The sequence below is a fragment of the Pongo pygmaeus genome, chromosome 19 (assembly GCF_028885625.2).
Source record: "Pongo pygmaeus isolate AG05252 chromosome 19, NHGRI_mPonPyg2-v2.0_pri, whole genome shotgun sequence".
NCBI lineage: Eukaryota > Metazoa > Chordata > Mammalia > Primates > Hominidae > Pongo > Pongo pygmaeus.
In genome coordinates, this window is record NC_072392.2 from 79496955 (window position 1) to 79524408 (window position 27454).

Below are 27454 nucleotides of genomic sequence, written 5' to 3' on the forward strand. Positions count from 1 at the left end.
CATCATTACTTTTTACACTACTACTGAATTTGCCATATCCAGGCCAAAGAATGAGGACCTTCCTCTGTATTCAGGAATCAAAGGACCAGTATGTGCAAGGAGACTACCTAAAAAGTGGTCTGAAAAATTATTTTGTGGCAAAATAATAGAGATATGAGATCACTGGATACTGTTTCAAAGACAGTATTACAAAAACAGCTTTATGTGAGGTGCATGTTCTAAAGAACTATTAAAACTATTCCATACATCAGGTAATCAAAAATTGACTTTTTGAGGGATGTGATGATCTTTAAAAAATTGAAATTCTCGAGATACATGATCTTTACATGTACGTGATCTTTACATGTGGTAGGTTATATTTTCCTATTTATTCTGTTAACCATGAAAATCCAGTTCAATTGTAAATACTAAAGTTATTGACTACTTTTGGCAGCTGTTTTGATGGGAGGTATAACCTTTGAGATTGAAAGTTGAAAATGAAGAAGGGTGCAATTTAAGCTCCAATATGTAGTGAACACAAATAGAATTATTATGTGTAGTAATTGCTTTTATATCCTTTTCATTACAGCTCCTCACTTCTATCTTGTCCTAAATCTTATATTTACACATATAAACTTAACATTGGTGCCATTTAACTATGTCCCCTACCACAAAGTTGATGTGAACATGATCTTCTCATTACCATTTCATATTCTCATGTTAATCCATAGCACCTGCAGCCAGTGTTAAGGTAGTATGTTTGTCTGTTGCGCTATTTCTAAGTCCATAATCTCTTTTTTCCCTTGTTCTTAACAGAACAGCCTCAAACTGCATACTGTTGATAAAAATAAGCACATTGGAACATATTCTTTCTCTCAGGAATTATGAGGGTTTGAGCTCTGGTGGAATCTCAGCCTAGAATCCATTGTTTTTATTCCATTAAGTCACTCAAAGCAGCCTTTTTTTTCCTATTGGGAAAAATGTTAAATGAGAAATTATACAAGTTGTTTTGCTTTCCAGGCTTTTTATATTAATATGGGATAGTGATCAATACCTTTAGCAAGTACGAATTATAACTCGTCTTTTATACTGTTAAATAGTTTTTAACACTAATGCTCAAAATGCTTTAAACTATCCTTTTTCTTAATAGGCATTTGGCACAAACCAAGAAGATTATGCAAGTTACATTATGAACGGTATCATAAAATGGGGTGACCCAGTTACTCGAGTTCTAGATGATGGGGAGCTGCTGGTGCAGCAGACTAAGAACAGTGACCGCACACCATTGGTCAGCGTGCTTCTGGAAGGTGAGAATGAATGAGGAGATGGCATTAAAAGTTAAAGGAAAAAAAGCAGCATTTTTTAAAAGCCCGTAAGCACATTCTAGAAAAGTGAATTCTTTTCCGTTTTTAACCTTGTTCTTGATCTGAAAATAGTAATCCAGTCTATGTACCAATATTGTGTACAAATTAAAATTTTCGTGGGGTAGAATGTTAGCGAGGAAAGATAGCAACTAGTTTTCTTGTAGGATTATATCTGTATTTCTGTGGCACTTAATACACTGAATGACACCACTTAGCCTCAATTCAATTAAATAAATACTTACTGAGTACTTGTATTTTAGTCATTGAACTAGTTGCTGGAGATACAAAGACATTCAAGTGTTCATTCAGTCTGGTCATGAACAAAGGCAGTGTAAAGAAATTCCTGACTACGGTGTATGTGTGTAAAGGTGTGTGTGAATACAAGTCATTTTGCATAGGGGTGGTCAGGGAAAACTAGAGATGCTATTTAATCTAGGCCTTGAAAGACCAGTTAGGATTTTATTGAGTAGACAGACAAAAGGGGAAGGACATTCCATTCACAAATAATTAATTTACAGTCATAATTAGTATGACGGCAGAAAAGTTCAGTGAGGCCCCATGACAAGGGAATCTAACTACCTCTAAAGGTCTGGGGGATGAGAGTTCCCTGAGAGAAACATATTAAGCCATGACTTGACCAATGAGGAGACTCTGGCCAGCCAAAGTCATTGGGGAGGATGTTTGAGGCAGAGCATGTGAAAAAGTCCTGGGCAGGAAGGAGCTTGAAACAGAAAGAGAGATTGTCCTGACATGAGACTGTAGAAGCAGATAGAAGCCAGTTCATATAAAGCCTTGTAGGCCATATTAAAGATTTAAACTATCTTAGGGGCAATGGGAAGCCATTTGTAAGATTTTAAGCAGTGAAGCCACATCATCATGACTGCTTTATGATGGAGAATGGATTGGAGGGGCAAAAAGATACAGAAGAGACTAATGGTTAGAAGCAGTTGGATTAGTCTTAATGAGAGTCGATTGTGGTTTGAAGTATGTGGAGTAGTGTAGATGGAGATAAGTAGACTAATTAGAAATATTTAGGAGATAGAATAAAAATGACCTCATTATTATTGTCAATCATAATTATGCTAACATTTTTTGAGCCCTTGCTATTTGCCAGTCACTCTACTAGCACTGTGCACATATTGTCTATTTAAACCCCACTTCAGTCCTCCAAGGGTAGATGCTGCTGTTGTCTCTATTTTGTAGGTGGGGAAGCTGAAGCCTAGAAATATTTGTTAGATTGGATATGGGCAGAGGTATCAAACATGACCCCCTGGGTTCTGGCATACATAGCCTGATAAATGGTGCTGTTTACTAAGATTGGGAACACTAATGGAAAGCAGATTTCTGGAAGAAAGATGATGAGTTCAGTTTTGAACATGTTAAATTCAAGGGTCATATAGGAGAAGTAAATCGGAAATGTTGAGTAGCCTGTTGGATATGTGGGTCTGGCTAACAGTAGACTCATGAGTTGCCAGTATATAGACTGTGGTTGAAGCCATGGGAGTGGATGAAATCACTTACAGTGAGGGTGTGGGTTGAGATGAAAAGGAGACCTAGAACAAAAGAGACTGAGCAAGAGTAACCAGAGAGGAAAGGGGAAAGAGAGAATGTGTGTTACAGAAGCCAAGAAAAGAAACATATTTTAAGAAAGAGGGGAATTATGAATTGTATCAAATGCTCCTAAGAAGCTGAAAAAGATACCAAAGTGTTTGTTGGGTTTGATGACATGGAGATCATTTGTGACCTTGATGGGAGCCTGTTCAGTGTAATGGGGGTGGGAGCCATAAGATTTAGTGAGGATGGGTGGGAGGTGAAGAACAAAAGCAGCCAGTGTAAATAATTACATAGGCAAGTTCCATTCTGAATGGAGAGGAAGGTGCAGTTTTGAGGGGTATGATGTCCAGAAAGAGTTTTTTGTTGTTATGTATTAAACTGTCAGATAGACTAGAACATGCTAAAACACTTTTGGAAAGGCTTCAGGGAAGAGGAAGAAGTCAAACATATGGGAGAAAGGAACAATCAGTAATGTCAGGTTCCTGAGAAGATGGAAAGGAAGATTTGATTGGTTTATGGTTGAACGAGGGACACAGCTTCCAAAACAGGCAAGGGAAGGCAGGGATGTCTAAATGTAGGTAAGTTCGTAGATTGCTTGTCTTTATGAGAAGGCCTGAGTCTTCAGATTTCTAACTTTTTACATCACATTTGCTTCTAATAAGGCAGTTTTCCCCTGCCCCCAATATCAGCTCCTAAGATTGTCTTTTTTTTGTTAGACAAATGATTTGATAGAACTAACAACATAAGTACTAATATGCATTTGAATGCGTTCTCTTAAGAAGCAAAACCCTTACACTGTATATATTTTGCCAAAAGTTTGAAAGATTAAGGATATGTGAGAATGTCAGGAGGCATGTATTTCACCATACTTTTGAGAAATGCTAATTAGTTCATTAGGTTTTGTTGCTAATAAATAAGAGAAAACATGTCTGCTGTGAAATTGTGTCAGGAAATGTTAATGAACAACTAGTCGAGACCTCAGTATGTTCTGGATAAAAGTTTAAACTTGTTTTATTTCCCTTTGCTGAGGTTGGCTTTTTTCCCCTGACTTGCTCATATCTTTATGCAGGCCCTCCTCACAGTGGGAAGACTGCTTTAGCTGCAAAAATTGCAGAGGAATCCAACTTCCCATTCATCAAGATCTGTTCTCCTGATAAAATGATTGGCTTTTCTGAAACAGCCAAATGTCAGGCCATGAAGAAGGTATCAGGATTTTACTTTCATTTTAATTTCCTATCTCTTAAATGGTGTGTGTGTGTGTGTGTGTGTGTGTGTGTGCGCACATATATATGCCTTTGTACATGTATACATATAAACCCATAGCAACTGTGTTCTTCTCAAGTGGAACCAAATTATCAGCAGAATATGGGGGAAACAGTGACTGTTTTAGATTTTCTAACTTTGTAATGTATTTTATTGAGTACCTTTACCTTCTAAATTATGCTTTGTTTAGTACGTATTAGGTTTCATTTCCTAGTTTTGTATCAATTTGATTAAAAGAGGTATAGTTGAAAATATTTGAATAAAGTGGGACAAATTCATTTAGGATTTTTTAAAGTTCTTTCATTATCGTACAAAGTTGAACTCTTTGGGGTCAATTAAGTTGAGGAAGACAGAGATGTATCAATGGGAAAATAGTCCCAGGAATCCCTACAAAAGGATAGTTTTATATTAGGTAATAATCAGAATCTGCTTGGTAACTTAATGCAGTTCTCATCCATCTTCCTTTCTCCAAGTGCCACTCGTCACCTTCTTAATTAACATGGCCACTTTATACCATCAGTGAAGTTAGAACAGCATAGAATAGAATCCTAGAGCTGAAAAGACTGTAAGACCATCTGGTCCATCTCTCTTACATTCAAGCAAGTGCCATGCAACAACAAAAATCAATGATGAAGACTCTAAATGGCTGTTCCATCTTACTTGTTAGGTCATGTTTCCATTGCTATTCTAATTTTGCATACTGCCAGACAGTCAAGAAATTATTTTTTGTATCCAGCTGAAGTATTTCTTTTATTTAAATTCTTTTGTTCATGCTTGATCTTTTATAGATAGGAACTGACTGTAAGTCCAAGAGATGTGGGAAAATCAGAATGAGGTAAAAGAATCTTGAGAATTGAAGTGCTACCTAGTAAAGACAGCTCAGGGTTTTCTTTTACGTTGCCCTTAGGCATTCGCTTTATAAAGATGTAATGTAGAATTCTTCGGTGTTTCTTTGTTAAAGAGACTGAAGAGGAGAAATAGATGTAAAAGGAAGATGACTCCCAAAAAATGTAAGCTTGAGAAGCTAGTCTCTTGTTTGTGCAGGTGGCAGAAAATTGCACAGGGTCCTTCAGATGATGGAGGAAGCAGAACTTGTAGCAGGATTCCGGGCATACACACTGAAGAGTCCAGAGAAATACATAAAAATGTTTGAAATTGAGTGTGAAAGGGAAATATTGCCAGATGCAAAAAGAACTTATAATATCATAGTTTATTCTGTCTCTGAGGTGAAACCAATAGTATCTGTCCTTCCCAGGAAAATCTGAATAGAATAACTGGGACCAGTGATTTCCCTAGAGTAGGTAGGGCTGTTTTTCTTTGTTTTTCGTTTTCCCTCTGATGGGAACCCTTAACCCACTTCTTCTGGTAAAAATTTAAATAACAGCCCTTGAAATCTGTAGCTGTTGAATGTCCCATTTATTTATTGAATAGCTAATTCTATTTGCATTTTCCTAAATCATCTATTCCTGTGCTTTTTCAAAAGTAGTAGTCATCTTTGCAGATGGTAAATTACTCCATTGCTTTCCACCAGCTGCCAGCTTCTACCTCAGATGTACTCTGAGATGTGGGTGGATGGTCCTAGTTTTTCTATAAAGTTTTTAAAAAGTACTTCAGGCTTCTGCAGATCAAAGCTACTTTGTAAGTGTGAGATATTATCATTTTTATTATTTTAATCTCTTGCAAATTGACTTGAAGGGGGAAGGTAATATGTGCTGATTTTAGAGGCTTAAATGGTTAAATTAATGGCTTAATAACTTATGATTTAATCTTCAAATTGTTGAAGCCTTTCAAGGTAGAGTTTTAGATGAGTAGAAAGCTAGGGAGTATAAAAATAAGTGTCCATACAAGCTCATTCAAAATTGTTTTAATTCATGATTCACTGTCTGGATCATCCATGCACTCTTAAAGTTATAAAAATTATTTCTGCTTCAGCAGTATAATAAATTTATATTAGAATTTTTGGTTTTCCTTGGGGGAAAAATATTATTCTTTGTAATTAAAGTTCAGAAAAGAGAAAGGAATGAAGCATAAGTTTCTTAGAAATATATTAGAAATATTACAAAATATTTCCCTGCAAATAGTTTTCACATTGTTACCTAATGATAGGTTGACAAAAGCCTGAGGGCTCAAACCAGTCTAAAGATGCTGTCTTCCAGGTTGTTTTTGAAAATGAAATGTAAATGTCATTCTTTAGTATAAGTTCTAGTCTACCTCCCACTACTGTTCTTGCCCCTCCATTTATTTATTTATTTATTATTATTTTTTTTTTTTGAGATGGAGTCTTGCTCTGTCGCCCAGGCTGGAGTACAGTGGCGTGATTTCAGCTCACTGCAAGCTCTGTCTCCCAGGTTCACGCCATTCGCCTGCCTCAGCCTCCCAAGTAGCTGGGACTACAGGCACCCGCCACCATGTCTGGCTAATTTTTTTGTATTTTTAGTAGAGACGCGGTTTCACCATGTTAGCCAGGATGGTCTTGATCTCCTGACCTCGTGATCTGCGCGCCTCAGCCTCCTGAAGTGCTGGAATTACAGGTGTGAGCCACCGCACCCGGCCTGTACCTCCATTTTTAGTGTGAGGATGGAAAGAAGATGTTTTAATTTTTTTTTTCAGAGCACAAATAATTTATAAAGTTTTATAATTCTGGAGAAAACCTTTCTTTTGTTGTTGTAAGTGCAAAAATTAAGGTAGCTTTTTCTAATTACAGAAATAATTTAGAAAATACAAGAAAGAACAGAAGAAAATAACAATAAATTCATATTTGTCCTTCAATTCTCTTTTCTACTCAGACACATGTGTACACATGAACACATATACCCCTTCCTTATATATTGGGGATTACATTGAAACATACTGATGTAAACTTGCTTTTTTCACTTAAAATATTATGAACTTTTTTCAGTGTAACTAAAGCTAATCTGAACATTATTTTAAATTAATAGCTGTCTAATATCTGAACAATCCCTTTTTGTTGGACAATTAGGTTGTTTCCAGGTTTTTTTCACAATTATAAATAATATCATATATCAAAGAGTTAGCTATACTCCCAAGTTCATTGCAGCAGTATTCACAGTAGTGGAATGGAATCAACCTGAATGTCCCTCAGTGGATGAATGGATAAAGAAGATGTGACACATATACACAGTGGACTGTAACACAGCCATTTAAAAAGAATGAAATCCTTGTCATTTGCAACAACATGGATGAAGGACCTGGAAGACATGATGTTAAGTGAAAGAAGCCAGGCACAGAAAGTCAAATATCACATGTCCTCATTCATATATGGGAACTAAACAATTGAACTTACGGAGGTAGAGTTAGAATGATGGTTATCAGAGGCTGGGAAGGGTAGTAGTAACAAAAATACCATTAAATAGAAGTAATAAGATCTAGTGTTCGAAAGCACAGTAAATTAACTATACTTAAAAATCATGGGCCAGGCACAGCGGTTCACCCCTGTAATCCCAGCACTTTGAGAGGCTGAGGTGGGAGGGATCACGAGGTCAGGAGTTCGAGACCAGCCTGACTAACATGGTGAAACCCCGTCTCTACTAAAAATACAAAAATTAGCCAGGCGTGGTGGCACATGCCCTGTAATCCCAGCTACTCAGGAGGCTGAGGCAGGAGAATCGCTTGAACCCAGGAGGCAGAGGTTGCAGTGAGCCAAGAGCACACCACTGCACTCCAGCCTGGGCAACAGAGCAAGACTCCGTCTAAAAAATAAAATAATGTGTAGTTCGGGGAACGGGCCTAGTGGTGGCGGCGTTGGCAGGGAAAGAGTTGGAGCAGTGCCAGCGGCAAGCGAACAAGGTGACGGAAATCACGCTTAACAACTTTGACAAGGTCCTGGAGCATGATGGGAAGCTGGCCGAACTGGAGCAGTGTTCAGACCAACTCCTGGATATGAGCTCAGCCTTCAGCAAGACAACAAAGACCCTGGCCCAGAAGAAGTGCTGGGAGAACATCTGTTGCCGGATCTACTTGGGGCTAGTGATGGGTGGTAGCCTGCTCATCATCCTGATTGAGCAGCTGGCCATCTTTCTCCCTGAGAGTGACACCAGTAATGCCCCACAGACCCAGGATGCAGGTACCATCTCAGGGCTTGGGGACTGACTCAGCTGGTCCTGAGGGAGAAGCCAAATGGCTGCACTGGCTGGTTCCGGTCTTCAGAGAACCTTGGTGTTTGCTCTCCCCTGACCCACCCCAGTGAGTGCCAAAGGGCAGCCCCAACATGTGCACCCCTGCGTTTCCTGTCACGCCACAGACTGGCCCCTCAAGGGCACCCTGCCATACTGGCCATGCCAGGCCAGCCCCACCTGAAGCTCAGTGAAAGCTGATTAAAAAAAAAAAATTATGTATAGATGAAAATAACTACAAGAGTGGAAATTGAATATTCCTAACAAAAAGAAATGATACATGCTTAATGAGTTTCACAACTACCCTTATTTGATCATTACATGTTTTATACTTGTATCAAAATGGTGCATGTACTCCATAAATATGTGTAACTATTATGTAGCCATAACTAAAAATTTAAAATTTATATAAAAACAGTATTCCATAGGACTACCAAACTAAGGAAATTACTGCCCCCATTTTCTCATTAGATTTTTCTTCACTAGAGTAGTATAACATGACCAAGAATTTGGGCTTGCTCAGCTCTCCACACTGACCGGCTGAATGACCTTGGATATGTCATTTAACCTATAAGCCACTGTTTTCTCATCTGTCAAATGAAGATAATATTAATAGCTGCATTATAGGGTTATGAGAATTAGATGGTAATTTCTGTAAAGTATCACACAGTGCCTGGGATATAATATGAAATCAATGAAGTGTAGTGGTTATTTTTACTTATTGTTATACATACATTTTTTATTATTTCCTTATGACAAATTCTCAGAAGTGGGATTGCTAAGGTAAAAATATTAGTATTGTAAAGATTTTTGATACATAGTACTATCAAAGCTCTTAGGTAAAAAATGCTCTTGGTTTTATAAAGCCTACCCCTTCAGAATGTTGTACCAATTTACACTTGTAGCTTCATCATATAAGAGTATGAGTTTCTTGGGATTCTCACCTGTACTTGATATTAAAACATTTTTTGCCAGTTTGATAAGCAGAAGGTTGGCATTTAGTTATTTCTTTAGCTACAGTTCAATGACTAAATGCTCAAATTTAAGATTTTTCAAAATGTTTTGCAATGACAATAGTCTGTGAAACTGAAAAATATGTAACACATTAATTTTTGTTAAAGACGTGTGGTCTGAATTAGTTAATTCGTAGAGCATCTTTACATACCATTTTATTACTTAAACCAACAGGTAGGAGTTTTTGTTAGTAGAGAGGGCTGTTAGGCTTGCTTTAATGAGTACATGAGATTTTATTATAATTATACTATTGCCTCTTTTTCACAAATGGATGGTGCTAAAATACATGAAAGTAGTTTATTCTCAATTAATTTAAAATTCACCTTGTACTTCTCTTAATTTGCTTATTAGTGAATCCTTTCTCCGTGGATAAACTCCTCAACACTGCTGAAGTATGTATGAGGTATTGTCCTCACGTTCTGGGGGGTATACCATATGTTCCATTAAGATATTTGAAGCATTCACAGACCTTCCCCTTCTCCCCTATTTTATGTTTGCTTCCCAAACTTCATTCTATTTTTAAATTTTAATTCCTTTATCCATTTTTGCATCAATACTTTTTTAAAATCTATTTTACTAGTTCTATTTGTGCCATTAAATGAACAAAAGAAGAAAGCAGAATTTGATTTTAGCTAATTACCTAATCTTGATGCTTTCTGAGTATACAATCAGTAGAGATGAAGTAGAACAATCAGATAGAACTAAATTGTTTGAACAAAATTAAGTAAAACTACCAGTGATTTATAAAACTGTACCCATTAATAACATGATATAGTCTTATTTTCAAAGGATTGAAAATTAATGGAAGAAATTTTCCTTTCCACTAGCTTTGCAAGAAAGAAATAATCTTCTTTGAATATCCTCCTGTAAATCCCACTGCAAATTGTAGTCTGCACAGAACAGAATCGTGATGCCTAATCCTCCTCTTTTCATGGTTTAGTCTATACAAAGAGCAGAGCTGGAAATTGGATCTTTTGACAGCAGTTACTAAGCAACAGAATTTGGATGTTTTTGGTTAACATCCTAATATATAATGTAGCTGATTTGTTGAAGTTTTTGCATGTATTAGCTGAGAGAAGTGGGCACTCTGGAAGTGACTACAGGTCCCTGTATGGCTGGGGGGTGGGCATTTGTTGTTGTTTTGTTCAATACACTGTGTCTTTTGGCACTTGTATCTCTTTGGCATAGAAAGGAGGCTGGTGCAGAACTTTCAGACCTTGTGACTTTTTATATTATTAAGAATACCCTTCTCTGTGGCTCACGATATGTGAAAATGTAAGATTTTTTCCTGAAAAGCAGGGAGAACAAATAAAGGATTTTAAGGTCATTCCAGGAAGCTTTAGAGCTTTGCCAAAAGTTTAGGTCCACTTCCTGAGGCAGTTTCATTAGCAGACAGCTAATGTTTGCTTGGTCTACTCCCAAGTTATTTTTAGAAACTAGAGATTATTACTGATAGTGCCCATTTGAATTTGCTCATTTACGTTTTTATATGCTACCAAGTATGATTAGAGTATGCTTTTAACTAATCGCTGACAGATTTATTGCATTAGGGATTTTCTAAGCCATCAGATTCCTACAGTCATCAGATTTCTACTAACTAGGTACTTCACGCCAAGCACTTCAGAATTGAGATGAACTCTTTCAGCTCCCAGAAGAACCAGAGTGTTTGGCTTTGCTTACCTAAGGGTACTAAGGAGGTCCCAGAGGATGGAGGGCTGAATCTCCTGAGAGCATGCTTGTTGTGGCTTGTGATCCCGAAAGGCTGGGATTAATGGAACTAATGCTGGTGTGCTCCCGTTTGCACTTGTGTAGACGCTGGAGCCCGTAGCTGCTGCCCTTGTCCCACACACAGGTGGCTCCCCACTTGTCTGAAGATCCCAGGAGTGGGCTCTGGGACTTAAGAGCTTGCCATGTCCTTGAGCACCATATTCAGACCTGCCCCTAATCCCTGCGTGGCAGAGCTGTGCTTCTCCTGTCCCTCAGTGCTCACGGAGTGCATGTGGCACACTCTTGCCTTAAGCCCAGGCTCCCCACACTCTGGGTTGTCTCTCATGCCTCTCCAGCCTGTGTCGTACCTCCACCTTTGCATGCAAGGGAGGTTACAGTTTAATATGACAATCTCATTATGTGCACAGGTGGATATAATGGGCTTCTTTGTTTTCTAGAGCTGCTCTTCCTTTAGAGTAGACCTCCCGTTATTTCATGAGACACAGGCTGACTGATGCCACTCTTTCCCACATTGTTTCCTTCTTCAGTTCTTCCTATTTTTTTTTCTTTAGCCTTCTCTTTCAGACTTCCCACCTAACTTTAAGACCCTGTATATATGTTGATAATTTTACCTGTTCTACAGGAAACTTCGTAATAAAACTAGGCTGACTATACATTCTTAAGATTAATTTTGGGGGGGAGTCTGTAAGATACGGCTCTTACCTTCTTACCTCCAGCCTCAGCCCTCCTGGTATCTTCTGTGTTGGGGCATCTTTGGATCTAGAGCAAGCACTGTGTTACCTGCTGTGTGCTATAACTCACGATGAGTTTGGCACTTCAGTTGTACTAGTCTGACTAGGGCAGTTTGTACAATTTTACTTTTCTCACATCTTTCTTTCCAGTACCTCTCTTCCTTCTGGGATTTATCTACCTAAAGTTGTGGTGCAGCTTCCCGGCTTAGTATGTAAATATCTCACTTGGATTTTACTGTGGCAGCTAATCTCATGTACTTGCCAGCCAACTCTGAGTATATTCTTAGTGAGAATTCTGCTGGGGCCTGGGCCAGAAAGGGTGAAAGGGACTAAGGGACTGAGGAGACTAGGCAGAAATCGTGGATCCTGGGAAGAGTATGAGCACAGGTTACACTAGTGACTAGATAAGGAAGAAAATATACGTGTGAGAAGAGAAAGGGGTGTGTGTGTGTGTATGTATTTAAATTAGAGCAGAGTAGCTACCCGGAGGAGTTTCAGTTGACTGGTTACCTGAAACTAGTCAAGTTACAACTGGAATTGCACAGCCTTCGTCATGGTCGGTGTGTTAATAGAGCTTGCTGTGAGCGCACCTCTCCCTCTGGTAGTAATTAGCACAGAGACCGACTGCAAAAAAAAAAAACAAACGTCACTACTTGATATTAAGTGACTGCTGCAGGTATTTTTCCTCTCAAATGTTATGTGTAGGCCATGCAGTCAACTGTGAAGTGATTTGAAATGCTTTGTGAATTACAATGTCTGAGATAAGTTGGTGAGACTACATACCATGTAGCAAGTCATCATCAGTTTAGGCCTAAGCAATGTCCTGAGTAAGGTCCTTGCAGCCATATAAGCTGTACATTGTTTTGAGGAGGAAAAACAGAACTACTGCAACCAGCCAGGCTGTGGTGTCCCAGGTCCCTGTGGCTCTAATCCATGATCTCACAGCCTGATGGTCAGAGTTATATGCTGGCATCAGAGCTTTTAGTAGAATTCTGAAAAATGATTTGAAAAGCAAAGCATTATTTTCAGTGATTCCTTAAAATTACCTGAGTTTATAAGATACCACATTGGCTGCCCTATTGGTTCTGTCTTCAAAAAAAGTAGCAAAGAACCGCTGTAGAACTGCTTCTGAGCTTTTCAGTTGTCTTGAATGTACCAAACTCAAAGCCAAAAGGAGCCATCATTATGTATCAAGAGACAGAAATAAATATCCTATTCTCATTTTCTCTTTTTCTGTGTTTGGGGAGGAGAAGATAAAAGGCCCTTCTCTTCTTGCTCTTTAAATGTACTCATGATACATTTTCAAACCAGCTTCACCACTGTGTTTTATTTCAGTTGCCAAATCAGGACAGATCCTTGACTGCAGTTTTCTCTTTCATCACACACCCATTCATTCACCTTCTTTCAGTTCCTCCTTCTGAACATCTCTAGATTCTGTCCACTTATCAGCACACCCACTCACTGGCCACCATCATTTCTCACCTAGAATTCCACTATCTCAATTAGCTATTATTCCCCTCTAATGCTTTTCTATACAATCAGGAAAATGTTTCTAAAACATAAGCCTGACATGTCAGTCCATTGCTTATAACCCTTTAGTGGCTTTTTATTGCCTTTACAATAAAATTTTAACTCATGAAATTTGTAAGACTTTTTATGTCCAAGTTCCTTCATCACCTCTTCTAATTCATCTCACCTACGACTCCACTGACATTGACACCAACGCCACTTTATTTTAATTCTTATTGACCGTTCCTGCAGTGTTGCTGAATGTTCACCTCTCTGTGTCTCCTAATTTTCAGTATATTCTCCTTAGAACACTTTCTTCCACCCTTTCCACTGGTTAACTGTTGTTCATGCTTCAAGTCTCAGGTTAAGTGTCACTTCCTAAATTTAGGAGACTCTCCTGACTCCCTGAGTCCATTTAAGAGTCAAGATAGGCTGAGTTATGCTGCATGAAAGAAAGTTATGCTGCATGAAAATCTCAGTGGCTTAACACAACAAAGTTTATTTTTTATTCACACTACTATATTTCCATCATGGCTCAGACAGTGAGTTCTGTTCATTATATTTTCTCAGAGACTCAAGCTAATAGATAATAGAGGCCCCATCTTACATCTGATTCCATGATAGCCAAGGCAGGGAAAGGAGTATGGTGAATCATGCAGTGACTCCTAAGGCTTCTTTCAGAAAGGGGTCTATTTCCCCTCATATTTCATTAACCAAAGCAAGCCCCATAGTTATGCCTAACTTCCAAGGCACTGGGGAAATACTGCCTGCCCTGTGCCCCCATATCATCTTGTATTTCCCCTAGCCTAATAATGTCATGCTTTGTTATAATTACATGTGACTTGCTTCCCCAACTCTAACTTTTGTGAAAGTAGGATCATTTTTGTCTTATTTATTATCCTCTGCAGTGCCTTCATTAATGCTTGATACATAATAAGAATTCAAAAATACTTGTTGAGTGAGTGAATGAATAAGGCAGCACCCCAAGACTCAATCCTTAGGCCTTTTTTCTTCTTCTTCTACCGTTTCTCCTTGAAGATGGCTTCCTCTGTGATGGTTTCAGCAGTCACTGCCCTGAGAGTGATTTCCATTCCCTGACTTCAATCAGATATCTCCAACTTCTCACTTAATATTTCTACTTGAATTTAAAATGTGTACATTTATTCTTTTAGTAAATACTTCTTAATTACTCTCTAATAAGGCATTATATTAAATGATACGAGGATACAGAGGTAATTAAGACAGTGCTTGCCATCTGAGGGCTTGCAATCTAGTATAATACAAAAATAGTACAATGAATCAATATATATACATAATATACAAAATCCTGTGCCAAAGGAGAAGATGTGATTTATGGCAAGATGGAATTGGAACTTGTGTTGTTTCAACCATTGAACCTATAGAGCAGACATCATTACTGAATTCTGTTCTGTGCTGGGCACTAGACATAACACGAACAGAATAAAGCTTTTATCCACCTAACAGTCCAGTGGGGAGACAGATAGCTTAGGACGAAAGGCTAGATGGGGTTTAGACAGAGTGTGGGAGGGTAATTAGGGGGTAAAGGGATGGTGCATAGGAAAACGTTTTCACCAGAGGGGTTGACCCGATTAAATATCTGGAGAAATTGTCAGTATTTGTGCCAGGAAAGATGTAAGGAAGGAACTGAATCAAGATGGTCACAGTGAGACTCTATTATGGTAACTTAATTGTTAGGAATACTTTAAAAACCAAGTATACACAGGTTGTTTTTAAACCTAACATGAAAAATGGTTAATATCATGAGTTTGACTTTATTTCTGTACCTAATTATGAATCTTCAATGGTTAAAAGATACCCAGGAAGGAATATATGCCATTCCAAGCAAGATGTTGGTGTGGGTGGGGATGGGGTTTACTATCTTGGTGTACTGAAGTTGGTTACCAACCAGAGAGACTGGGCTGGGATGCAGAAACTAATTCTACTCATGACACCGATGAGATTTCCTGAGCCCCACCTGTAGTCTCTGGAATAGGACCTTCATTTCCAAAAACGCTAGTCTCAAGGCCTTGAGTACTTCTATTCAACTTGCAGATAAGCTAATTCTTCTGTCTGATTTGAAATTACTACATCCTTGCCAGGCGAAAACAGTTCCTTCACTGCTGAATATTCATTCTCATTTCCTTGACCATCTTAAGACGGTGCATTCATATCTTTTGTCTGGTTTTATACGTACATCTATCTGATCCTTCATACTCAACCTTTAATTCTTTTGTAAACTCTTTTACCATTATGGTCTGATTTGAGTTGACAGAATTCTGATCTTTCAGTGTTACTTCTGCTTAACAGAGCCACAATTCTCACAGATAATAAAATGACATCTAGTTTTATTTTACACATCTCTTGTGGCTCCATCTAGCTCTTGAGTCATTACACTAAAGTCCTGCTCCTGACACAGACACCAGAGACCAGTGTGATAGAAGTGATGGGATGTGTCAGTTGATTAACGATCAGCTAGTCCCCAGCCTGCCCAGGTGTGACACACACAGCTGTTAGTGCTGAAAACAGCCTTAGCCTGCTCTCTGTTCAGCAGTGATCCAGTGTGTCAATTCTAATTTATTATAGTCCAAAGTGTTGGTGTTTTCCTGTGCTTTGTTTAGTATTGCTCAAGAAGTAACTAAACTTCTTGGAAATTGTCATAACTATGGAGGACGGTGAGATAATAAATGACTTTGTTTTCTTTCAGATCTTTGATGATGCATACAAATCCCAGCTCAGTTGTGTGGTTGTGGATGACATTGAGAGATTGCTTGGTGAGTCCTAACTTCTGCTGTTGTATTATCTTTGCCACATTACAGCTAATATCTCAAAAGTTACAAGAGAAAATTAACAAGTATTTATAAACTGTAAAGCAATAGAAATACGTTTCTTTGTCTTACAAAGAAATATAACGTTTTCTCTTAAATAGCTGACATCAATGATAGTATTCATTTTAATATGCCCTGTGACTATAACACCATTATAAACTGCTTTCTTGTAAGGGCCCACGTCTCATTTTGTATCTTCCAGTGTGCCCTTGCCATAGTAAATGATTAGTAATTTTCATTGATGGGTATATCTGTTATTTAGGACCTCTGAGCTCAGAAGTTCACTTGTGAACTTTGACAGAACTAATGAAAGAAGGGTTTAGGATCACAGTGAAATCCGCAAATTCACTAAAACACCAAGGGCAGAAGTTGTAAGCTCTCTGCACCTCAGTTTCTGCTCTTACAAAACAGAGACTATAATCCCTCTCTTGCTTATCCCACAGAGTAATTGTGAAGACAAAAATGGGATAATAAATCTTGAAAAAATTTTGTAAGTTAAAAGTGCTTTATAGTAATTTTTTAAATATGTATTAAATATCTCCTATGTTGAAGTGCACTCCTACAGGTTACAAACATGAAAAAGACTTGGTCCTGGCACTTAAGTCATAAGAAATAAACTGCAAGGAAGGGCCAGAAGGTTGTTAATTTTATTTCACTGTAAAATTAAATCAGTCTGACATAAATTCATTACAACAATGGCTCAGGAAGGGGTAATACACTCTATTGAAATAGAAACCCACCTGGTGACTTAATAACATCTGAAAATACTACCCAGTGTCTGAATAATCCCTTCTTCTTTAAGCTGTCCATAATGGTGTAGTCGTGATTTCAAGCTAACTGTTCTTACTGCATTTTTCCCATGATTTTCAGACCTGCTTTTGGTCTTCTGTTATTTTTTTAAGTTTTGGCAGTGTCTGTTATAAAGCAAAGCAGGTATATCTGTGAGGTCTCCATAAATTGATAATGGGTTTTGGGTCTGCTAGGTTTGATACATCTCAGCCCAGTTTATGGGATGATTTCTTTAAAAGCTTTTAGGCACAAACTCATAGCTCTGTGTAAATTCCTTTATCTTAACACAATTGAGGTGTGTGGTCATAGCAACACTACCATGTCAGGAATGTGTGCCCTCTGAGTACATTTCACTGGTATGAATAGTTATCATCTGTGCATACTTGCTCATTTATTCAATAAGCACTTGCTGAGCCCTTCCTCCTCTATTAGAAGTATTAGAGTCTCAGAAAAAGAAGATGCTGCCTGTCTTTATAACATATGTTGGCAAATGTTAATGCAAAGTAGAATGTGCCATGTATTTTGGATATTCTGGTTTTTATTTTTTTATTTTTATTTTCCCTCCCACTGTTCTCATCAGGTGGATAGTCTGAAAATGGAGGGATCAGTTTTGACCTCAGGGGGCCTGCAAGTAGCTCTAAGCACAGGGCAGGGGTGCATATCAGTATGCAGAGAAAGCTAAGCAGGTGGCATTTACGCTGAATCTTGAATTATTGGTAAATGTTTAACAGGTCGGATGTTCTCTTAGAAAGTTATCTGTTCCTTACCATCTGAGGGCCAATCTTAGTGGTTCTGCCATTGTTTCCATTTTATTGAAATTCCTTATTTTCCCCTTTGCCCATTTTCTAACATCATGTTTTAATATCAGTGTACTGAATGGCCATGGTTTGCAGTAACTTCTTAGAAATGCTTGGTAAATACACCTGGAATTTTTTTTTCCTTCCAAAATAATCCCAGAAAAAACACCTACATGAACTCAAAGTGAATATTTAGAAGCTATTTCAAAAAATTTGTAGAGCCGAGTACAGTGGGATTATGGTAACCTATAATCCCAGCTACCTGGGAGGCTGAGGCAGGAGGGTTGCTTGAGCCCAGGAGTTCAAGACAAGCCTGGGCAACATAGCAAGACCCTGTCTCAAAAAAAAAGTTACAGATAAGAGTTCTTATATTTTAAGCATTTAGGTTATTAGAGATATTTTTTCTTATTATAAATAGTTGTATGATTGTTATTTAAGACTGTTTACTCTTTAAAAATTTTTTTCTTATTCTATACATATTCTGCTTATGTAGGGACTGTGTTTACTTTTGATGCAAAAAAAAAAAAAAACAGTGTTTGGAATATGTACATGTGTATCAAGTCCCTAAACATAATAATGTTTCTTTTCCAGATTATGTCCCTATTGGCCCTCGATTTTCAAATCTTGTATTACAGGCCCTTCTCGTTTTACTGAAAAAGGCACCTCCTCAGGTAAAATAATACTACTAATAAGGAATATTTTAACAAAGAGTTTTTCAGTAAATTGCATATAATGGTGCAATCTTTAAATAAGCAGGTTATCATAAACATAAAATTCTGTTGTTGAAAGGATTTTGAAAGGTCATCTGGTCTTGACTTCTGCTTAAGGTAAATTATTTTCTCAACAGAATTTTTCCATTCCTTTTCTGAAGAAATCAAAATCCCACAGTTTCTGTGTGGCATACAACAATTAACATTGTATTTTGTTGTTTTGTAAGTTTTCCACCATATTACATATCCCTACTACCTCCAACTCCCAAGGGAGATTATGATATTAATAGAGAAGGCATTGAATATATTCCCATATGTTTCATTTATGATTTCATGGGTTTTCCTAAAAATTTGTTTATGGGGATATTTAGGTTTATTTTCTTTGGGCAGTTAAAAAAAACTATTTTTAACAGATGATCTTGAGTTATTTTTCCTGGGTCATGTGGCACTTTTGAGGAGTGAATTTATAGCCAGGATCTTGATTCCTGTGGTTGCATTTTTACTGATGTGGCTATTAGAGACTTGTGATTTTGGGGTTAACAAATTTAAAACCAACCTATGAAGGTTGATTAAATATGTTAATTATGTAGAGGCTGCCAGAGCATGTTTGGCTGTGTCACAGAACATGAGTTCTCTTGATTGATTCTGCATGCTGTAACCCTGAAAAATGCCAATCAAAGGCAGGTACAAAGCAGTTAAGCACTGACTTGAAAAGCATCTTAATGTCTGTATGAGAATCTCATATTTAAAGTTAGAGATAGAAACTAATCTGTAAGGAAAATATTTACTCTTAAACTGGTGAATCTAATTTTTAATTTAACAGTTATATATGTGCGTGTATTTTGCACTTAAAAGTAAATGACTTGTCTTGGTTTTTCTAGAGTTTTTTTTAACTTCTAAAATAATGAAAAGAAACATAACCTATAACAGTCTTGAAAATTTGCAACATATATGTACTGTGGAAGGATTTTTAAATCAGCTTTTCATAAACCATCATTCCTAGTAATTGGAGTCTTAGCTTATACTAAGGGTGAAGTTAGAGAGGTGAGTGTATTTTCCCTTTCTCTGATTCCTGCAATATTTTCATAAATAAGTAAACGTATATATCTAAAGTTGCTGAAACAGAAATAATTACCCCCCAATATCTACATATATCATGATTCCTCCAATATTTTCATAAATAAGTAAATGTATATATCTAAAGTTGCTGAAACAGAAATAATTACCCCCAACATCTACATATATTATGCACACACAAAGAAACTTTATTATATCAGCATATTAATTTTAAAAACTATTAGAATGTGGGACTTTTTCTAGGCATTTAAATTTATTTCTTAAAATATTTCTTCTTTTTTAGCTGAAAATAATTTATGCTAAAAGTCACTTGGGAGAAGGAAGATTAACTTCAGTGCTATCTTATACTTCTTGTTCTTTACATTGTTAAATACTATACACATTGATTTAAACAGAGGTACACCCCCTTGGCTGAGAAGCATTTGTGATCCAAAGTAGATACTAACAGAAATAAACAGAAACTATTAACGAATGATCTGCCACACTAAGATTTAAGAATAATTGTTTCTGTGTTGTAAAACTTATTGTAAGATTTTTGAGGGAAGGAACATTATCTTATGCTTTTAAATCTCACAGCCAATGGCATAGAGGTTTATATACATACGTGCTTCACCAATACCTTATCAACAAAAAAAATTTTTTCAGTGTCTTTTCATTTTAGTGGGCTCAAGTGTTTTCACATTGCTGGAGTTTATATTTAGACAGGGTATGATAAGAGTGAAAACATTCAAAAATAAGTAAAGTTCAAATGGCCAATAAGTATAAGAAGAGGTACTCAACATCATTAGTCATCAGAGAAATGCAAGTCAGAACCAATAGTGAGATACCACTCATTGCATACCTGCTAGAATGGCTGTCATCAAAAAGTCAGATAATGACAAGTGCTGGCGCAGATGTGGAGAAATTGGAACCTGTATGCACTGCTGGTAAGAATGTTCCTCAAGAGGTTAAGCATAGAGTTACCATATAACCCAGCTATTCCACTAGGTATACACCTACAAGCAATGAAAACATACGTCCACATAAAAGCTTGTATGTGAGTATTCATAGCAGCATTATTCATAACTAAACATTTATCTGATAAAATCTGGTATAGCCATATAATGGAATATTACTCAGCAATAAAAAAAAAAGTAGTACCATTACATACTACAACATGAATGAACTTTGAAAACATGCTAAGCAAAAGGAGCCAGTCAAAAAGACCACATATTGGATGATTCCAGTTATGTGAAATGTCCAGGACTGGCAGATCTATAAAGACAGAAAGTATATTTGGGATGGCCTAGGGCTGGGAGGGGAGAATGAGAAGAATGAGAGGTCACTGCTAATGGGTATGGGGTTTCTTTTTGGAGTGATAGAAATGCTCTAAAATTGATTTTGATGGTGTTGTGTATATCTGTGAATATACTAAAATACTGAATTGTCCACTTTAAATGGGTAAACTGTGTGCTCTGTGAACCATATCTCAAGCGATTACATTTTTTAGAAGTGGTTTAGAAGCTATTAAATGATGAAAGGAGACATAGAGTTAGAAGTGAGGGATAAGCATCCAAGGTACATGGCCCAGCTTGGGAGAAAGAGGAATTGGATCATTTAAAAAGAACATGGAATGAATTTATCTAAGGACTGAAGAGGAAGAATATAGAAATATGTAAGAAGTAAGAGATGTGGTTGCCTTAGTGATTGGAAATGGCAGGGGTTCTCTCTGAAGGGAATACCATCTGGTCATTAATCTGAATTTGGTGACTCTGACCTGGACTGCCAGATTACCTGCAGTATACATGAATCAGTGACAGGATAAATTAATATTTGTAGTATTTCTAGTTGGCATGTATTTAACAAAATAAAAATGTGCTTTGTCATACCACCTTGCTTTTTAAAATGTTTATATTCTCTCAAGAAAATAAGGGGAAATTTTCAGGCTGATCCAAGTGTTAAGAATATTAGTCATTGTAAAATGGAAGCATTCACTTTGTCAAACCATTAGCATATAGTTTTTTCAGATGTTTTTAATTAAATATTAAAGGTATATTCAGCTAAATATTGTAGAAATGCATAGAGTGATAGAAAAATATTCATTACTGGTAAGAAAACAAAAGTTGTGAGCATTTTTCTTTAAAAGGAGGAACTATACTTATATACAATACAGTAATCATATCAGTCACAGAATCCTCAATTTTGCATTTGTTGTATTTCCAGCTTTCACACAGAAAAATTGTGTGTGCATGTGTGCACATGCTCAAATAAAAGAATCCCTTCAGGGGCACTATGTTGTTATGTATCCAGATATTCTCTTTTCTCCTTCCACCCCTCCCCCACCACCCCCTCCCTTCTTGTAAATTGGCTTATTAAAACTGGTTCCCAAGCCCTCCTTTTTTCCCTTTGTGATTGCCTTGGTCTTGGATTTTCAGTGTAGAACTAAAAATTCAAGTCAGATTTCAGTTACTAGGATAATTTTCTTTGAATTTTAAATTTTTCTAAGTAAATGCATAGATTTTTAATGAACCTGGTATTCAGTGGATTTGCTTTAAATTTAGCTGCAGAGTTAATTTCATGATTGATTTATTAGCCCTTTGAAAGTATAAAAAGTGGTATCTGCAGTTCATGAAGACTGAAAAACATCATCACATTTTGTTTAGCATCTTTTTAAAACCAATTAAAAGCTTTTCTAAAATGGATTGAACAGGAGAAAATAAAACATGTTCCCTAGGTCTTTATTTCAATCAAGTTTCCCTGTGTTCTGCAGGAGAAGAGATCGAGAGGGGATAGAAAAATTGAAAAGGGCTGTCCCAGCAGGGAGCCAAGCCGGAGAAAAGGGCTTCTCTGAGAACTCAGCAGCAGCAGCTAAGAAAGCTCCCAGCCTGCTTCATCTACATGCAGAGTCACACAAGGCATGGGGGTGCTCACTGTCACACAGAGGTTTCACATGTGCTTCCCTGCTGATTCCTGTGAAAAGCTAACAATTGGCTTGGAGGGTAAAAGACCACTGCAGTTCACCCTCCCTGAGCTGGACGTACAATTTGTCCAGTGTTAGGAAATGTCCGGCTTAGCAGTGAGAGGCTTGAAGACACCCCTCCTTCCAGTGAGATTCCTAACGCCATCTCTTTTACTTGATGACACTGGGGCTCTTTTCAAGTTTTGCAGATTTATGGAGGTTGAGGGGAATGTGCTTTTCAAGATCAGGAGGATGAAAGCCTTGGTCTTAATGTCAAGGAGGAAGCAGTAGTGAGTGGTAAGGCCAGGTAACTCTTCCTGCAGCCTGCAGGACCAGTGGCTTGATTTTTCCTCATAGATCTCTTCTGCCACCTTTTTTTTTTCTTTTTGAGAGACAGAGTGAAAAGGAACTCCTTGGGCTGTAAAATGACATGATTTCCCAGTTTCCTCAACAAGTGTGAGAGTAGTTAAGCCTATTAACCTCACTGTTTAATGCTGGGTTTATTTGACACTTTTGTGCATCAAACTGGAAAACCTCATCTGTATGTAACAGGGTAGCCTTGTAATTTATGGAGGAGCAATCCTTCCTCAGTTCAGTGCTTCCCAACCTTTTTAGATCATGGTGCATACAAAATGATAACATCTGATGATACACTTGGGTAAGTGGATGAGGCCACTCACAACTGGCCAGGGCTCTAGCCTTCCCAACAGCTGGCAGGAATTGATATCTTAGTCCAGGTATAACTCACTTGAAGCTCAACAATTGGAAAACTCTTTGGAAACTTTAAACTTTTACAAAAGAAGAATTACCACTCCAACGTCATAGCAGTATTACTGATGTAGAACTCAGACCTAACAGTTATTAGTGTTCTGGCTAAATTTTATGATGATGTTGAGAATAGTAACTTCCTCGCTGCTCTGACACCTAGGAATATTACCTAATAAGAGAGAAATACAGCTTAAAGCTTGGAGGACCTAAGGTGTGAACCAATAAGAAACTGTCAGCATTCTCAGGATGGGGACTTGGGTAGACACACTTGTTTCTGCATGAGTTTTGTTTTTAACATCAGCAGTCTCTAGACAATATTGCTTTCATGTAGTCTTTACATAACATCTTAGCAGTCTTACTTCAGATATGGTTATTAGGACATCTTGGTACCTTGATAATATTAAGCAACTCTTTAGGCTTTGGGTTGCTTTAGTGAAATAAGCAGATAATGGAAGAGACTCCAAATCATGCAGGCCTAAACATGAGTATCTCTCCATCTATTTGTTCAAAATTAACTCTGGCTAATGACTATGATATGACTCAATAAGATATATAACCACTTTAGGAAAGAGGCTTAGTCATTTTGCCAGACACATTAATTTTAATCCACTGATGTGGTGACTTTTGCATTGGGCTTTATTTCTTTTATTTAAAAAAAAAATGATGCTTGACAGTTTAGTGGCCTGCTTATTAAGTCAGTGACATTAGATAGCTACTGTATTTATAATATTCTCTTTAGGTATACTTTGCTTAGTATAGTAGATTTTCTTGGAAAGTCCTTTGTAGATTGAACATGTGTATGTGTATATATACATATCTCTGAGGACGAAAGGAAATCTCCAAAGATCTGTGTTCTTGTTTCCTGGACAGAAAGATAATGTATAGTGAATGTATAGTGATCAACTAAGATAATGCCTAGTGAAGCCCTTTGTAAACCTGTGGACTACACAGATATACGGTATTAAAGAACATATATATATAGTACATATATATGTAGATTAATTTCAAATGTATCAAAAACAGTGAAATAGGCCAGACATTGTGGCTCATGCCTGTAATCCTAGCACTTTGGGAGGCCAAGGCAGGAAGATTGCTTAAGGCCAGGAGTTCAAGACCAGCCTAGGCAACATAGTGAGACCGGTCTTTACAAAAAAAAGTTAGTCGAATTTGGTGGTGAGCATCCGTAGACCCAGCTATTCGGGAGGCTGAGGCAGGAGGATCACTTGAGCCCATGAGTTCAAGACCGCAGTAAGCTGATTCCCACCACCGCACTCTAGCCTGGGTGATAGAGCAAGACTCTGTCTCTAAAAACAAAACAAAACAACAACAAAAAACAGTGAAGTAAATTATTTTATAAAACATTGCTACAGATATCTGCTGAGTAAAATCAAATTTTCAAAATAGGGTTTTGTTTTGGTTTTGGTAGAGCACATCTATAGTAGATATTAATGCCAGAATAAATTATAAGATATATATGCCATTTTCTGATAACTCAAAATTAAATATCTAAATTTTAGTCATCAGAGAAATGCTAATAGTGTTGAGATGAAATATTTTTTCATTGCTAGAATGTATTCTTCCAGCTCCGTTGCCTTAAATAAGTTACTGTGGCATTACATTAGCTTCTGAAAGGTGTGGATTATAGCATCATAGTATTCCATGGGTGCTATGACTCTAGTTAAGAGCACCCTTTCTGTAGAACTTACTCTTTGTATTGAACTTGAGGTTTTAAAAAAAAAAAAAAAAAACGAAACCTGTGTCTTAGCTCAGATATCATCTGGCATTATAGCCTTGAACGTCCCTTAATTTCTTGGTGTCTATTTCTTCATCTGTAAAATAGAGATAATTCCTCATGTGTTACCTACTCTGTTGAGGGTCAACTAAGATAATATGTAGTGAAGCCCTTTGTAAACTAGTGGACTACGTGAGCTGTCCAGGCGCAGTGGCTCATGCCTGTAATCCCAGCACTTTGGGAGGCTGAGACGGGTGGATCATTTGAGGTCAAGAGTTCGAAACCAGCCTGGCCAACATAGTGAAACCCGATCTCTACTAAAAATACAAAAATTAGCTGGACATGGTGGTGTGCACCTGTAATCCCAGCTACTCGGGAAGCTGAGGCAGGAGAATTGCTTGAACCCGGGAGGTGGAGTTTGCAGTGAGCTGAGATTGTACCACTGCACTCCATCCTGGATGGATGGAGTGAGACTCTGTCTCAAAAAAAGAATTGCCTTTGGATAGTCCACAGAACCTTTTCAGCTTGTAAGATAGAAAAACTGAAGAACGTATAATAACTGCTATATAGAGGAAGTTTCCATAGGAAGTGAGTTCAGAGCTCCCGCTTTGGAATGCCCGAACCCAACTTCCCTCATTTGCAGTACTGGGAAAAGAAACCTGCTTCCCCATCTCTCACTCACTGAAATTTAGACGTTTCCTACATCCTAAGACAAATACTGTGGTCTGGGGACTAGGGATTCCTGTTGTAGAAAGAAGTAGGAAGTGGAGACAGGAATTGCCAAGATCAGTAGGCCACCACCAGGTCATACTTGTCCTCAGCCTCCAGGGACTGGCCCACCTGCTTCCTTTCCCTACCACCACCTGTTGCTTGTGGCCGAAGTTCCGCTTTTCTCCTAACTAATGGTGCAACAAAGTGGTGCTTCACAGTTTCTTTCCTACCTTTCTGTCCCAGAAACAAGAATGCAGATCTTTGGAGATTTCCTGTGTCCTTGGGGATCTCACAATGGCCAGAAGCCCTGGCCCTCCCTCTACTCCTTACCCTGTTAATCTTGGATGGTAGGATTATAGGTGATTTATTTTTTATTTTGCTTTATTGTTTCCTGTACTTTACAGATTTTCTACAATAAGCACATGTTACTTTGATAATCAGGAAAAAATAAAAAATGTGTATACAATTATTTTTAACTTAGCAGTATAACTGTCAAAATTCCTTAATTCCATTGCTTTGGTACTAATTTGCTGTTAACCACTAGGGTTAAATGAGACTACCTTTGTATCTAAGCTTGTCTATGTATAATATATTTTTAACCTTGTTCTTTTTATGACTGAAGATTTAATTGAATATCTGAAATATGCTGTGGGTTTTGGAGTAAAAGTGTGCAAGTGCCTCCTAACTCTCACGGTTGTCCTGGGAAACCCACCTGGCACTTGGCTCAGTGCTGTGCTTCCCATCTAAACTTACCATGGTTGAATGCCAGTGTGACTAAAGTTGACCAAGGTAGATGGTAATGGTTGTCTTAAGCTTCATTGAAAGGAGATCAGAAGTTTCTTTTTCACCAGAAATATGTCTTTTGACATAGAAGTTTAAAACATTTCTTTAAGGAACATCTGCTTTTATCAGGATGTACATTTAAGAAATCCTTCTCAGTATAGAGATAGAAAGATGAATAAGACATTGTACGTGCCCTCAGACGGCTCACAGTCCAAGAACACTGTTCAATTGTGAAGTTTGTGCACAAGGTGGGCACAGGACAAGTAGCAAATGAAGGTTAACATCCAGCCCACATGCTGCCCACCAGGGAGTCCACCCTGGTTTGGGACTGAATCTGCCCTGAGTAAGGTTACCAGATTTAGCAGATAGGAATATAGGATACTTAGTTAAATTTAAATTTCAGAAAAACATCACATAATTTTTTAGCATCAGCATATCCCATATTTTAGCATCAGCATGTGGGCTGGAAGGTTAACATCCAGCCCACATGCTGCCCACCAGGGAGTCCACCCTGGTTTGGGACTGAATCTGCCCTGAGTAAGGTTACCAGATTTAGCAGATAGGAATATAGGATACTTAGTTAAATTTAAATTTCAGAAAAACATCACATAATTTTTTAGCATCAGCATATCCCATATTTTGGTCAGACTTATACTCAGGTCTTTCTCTAGCAACCCTAGCACTGAACAAGAGGAAGAGGGTGCCTTTTAGCTCATACGAGGTGCTGGGGCTTGGGGAAGGAAGCAAGGGTGGCCGCACTCACCCAGATGATTGCTTTTTTCTAATTTGTTCACCTATGGGTGTGTGTGTGTGTGTGTGTTCTCTGATCCATGCAGAAGCTAACTGGTGTCCCTGTCACAATCCAGGGTGGGAGAAAGATGTGAAAACATGATGCATATAGTTAGGTTTTATATGTTACGTGGTTCCAGTGGAACATAAAGGAAAGTGGGGTCCATTTTACCTGAGAAGATATGCAAATCATTCACAAATAGTAGTTCTTGATCCTGGTCTTGAAAGATGAGTAAAAG

At 37.7% G+C, this 27454-nt stretch overlaps 2 protein-coding genes across 3 annotated transcripts in view; both read left to right on the forward strand.

Annotated features, from left to right (window-relative positions):
- Positions 1-27454, forward strand: part of NSF (N-ethylmaleimide sensitive factor, vesicle fusing ATPase) — a 166026-nt gene that overhangs the window by 119202 nt on the left and 19370 nt on the right. For both annotated transcript variants that reach the window (XM_054458860.2, XM_063656806.1), the window contains exons 14-17: positions 1130-1286; positions 3967-4100; positions 16001-16067; positions 18299-18378. In XM_054458860.2, coding sequence (XP_054314835.1) covers positions 1130-1286; positions 3967-4100; positions 16001-16067; positions 18299-18378 — 438 coding nt within the window. The remainder of the gene's footprint in view (positions 1-1129; positions 1287-3966; positions 4101-16000; positions 16068-18298; positions 18379-27454) is intronic.
- On the forward strand, positions 5237-8270 carry LOC129016809 (vesicle-associated membrane protein 5-like). Its single transcript, XM_054456518.2, has 2 exons — positions 5237-5321; positions 7894-8270. Exons 1-2 carry the CDS (start codon positions 5237-5239, stop codon positions 8268-8270), a joined length of 462 nt encoding a protein of 153 aa, XP_054312493.2.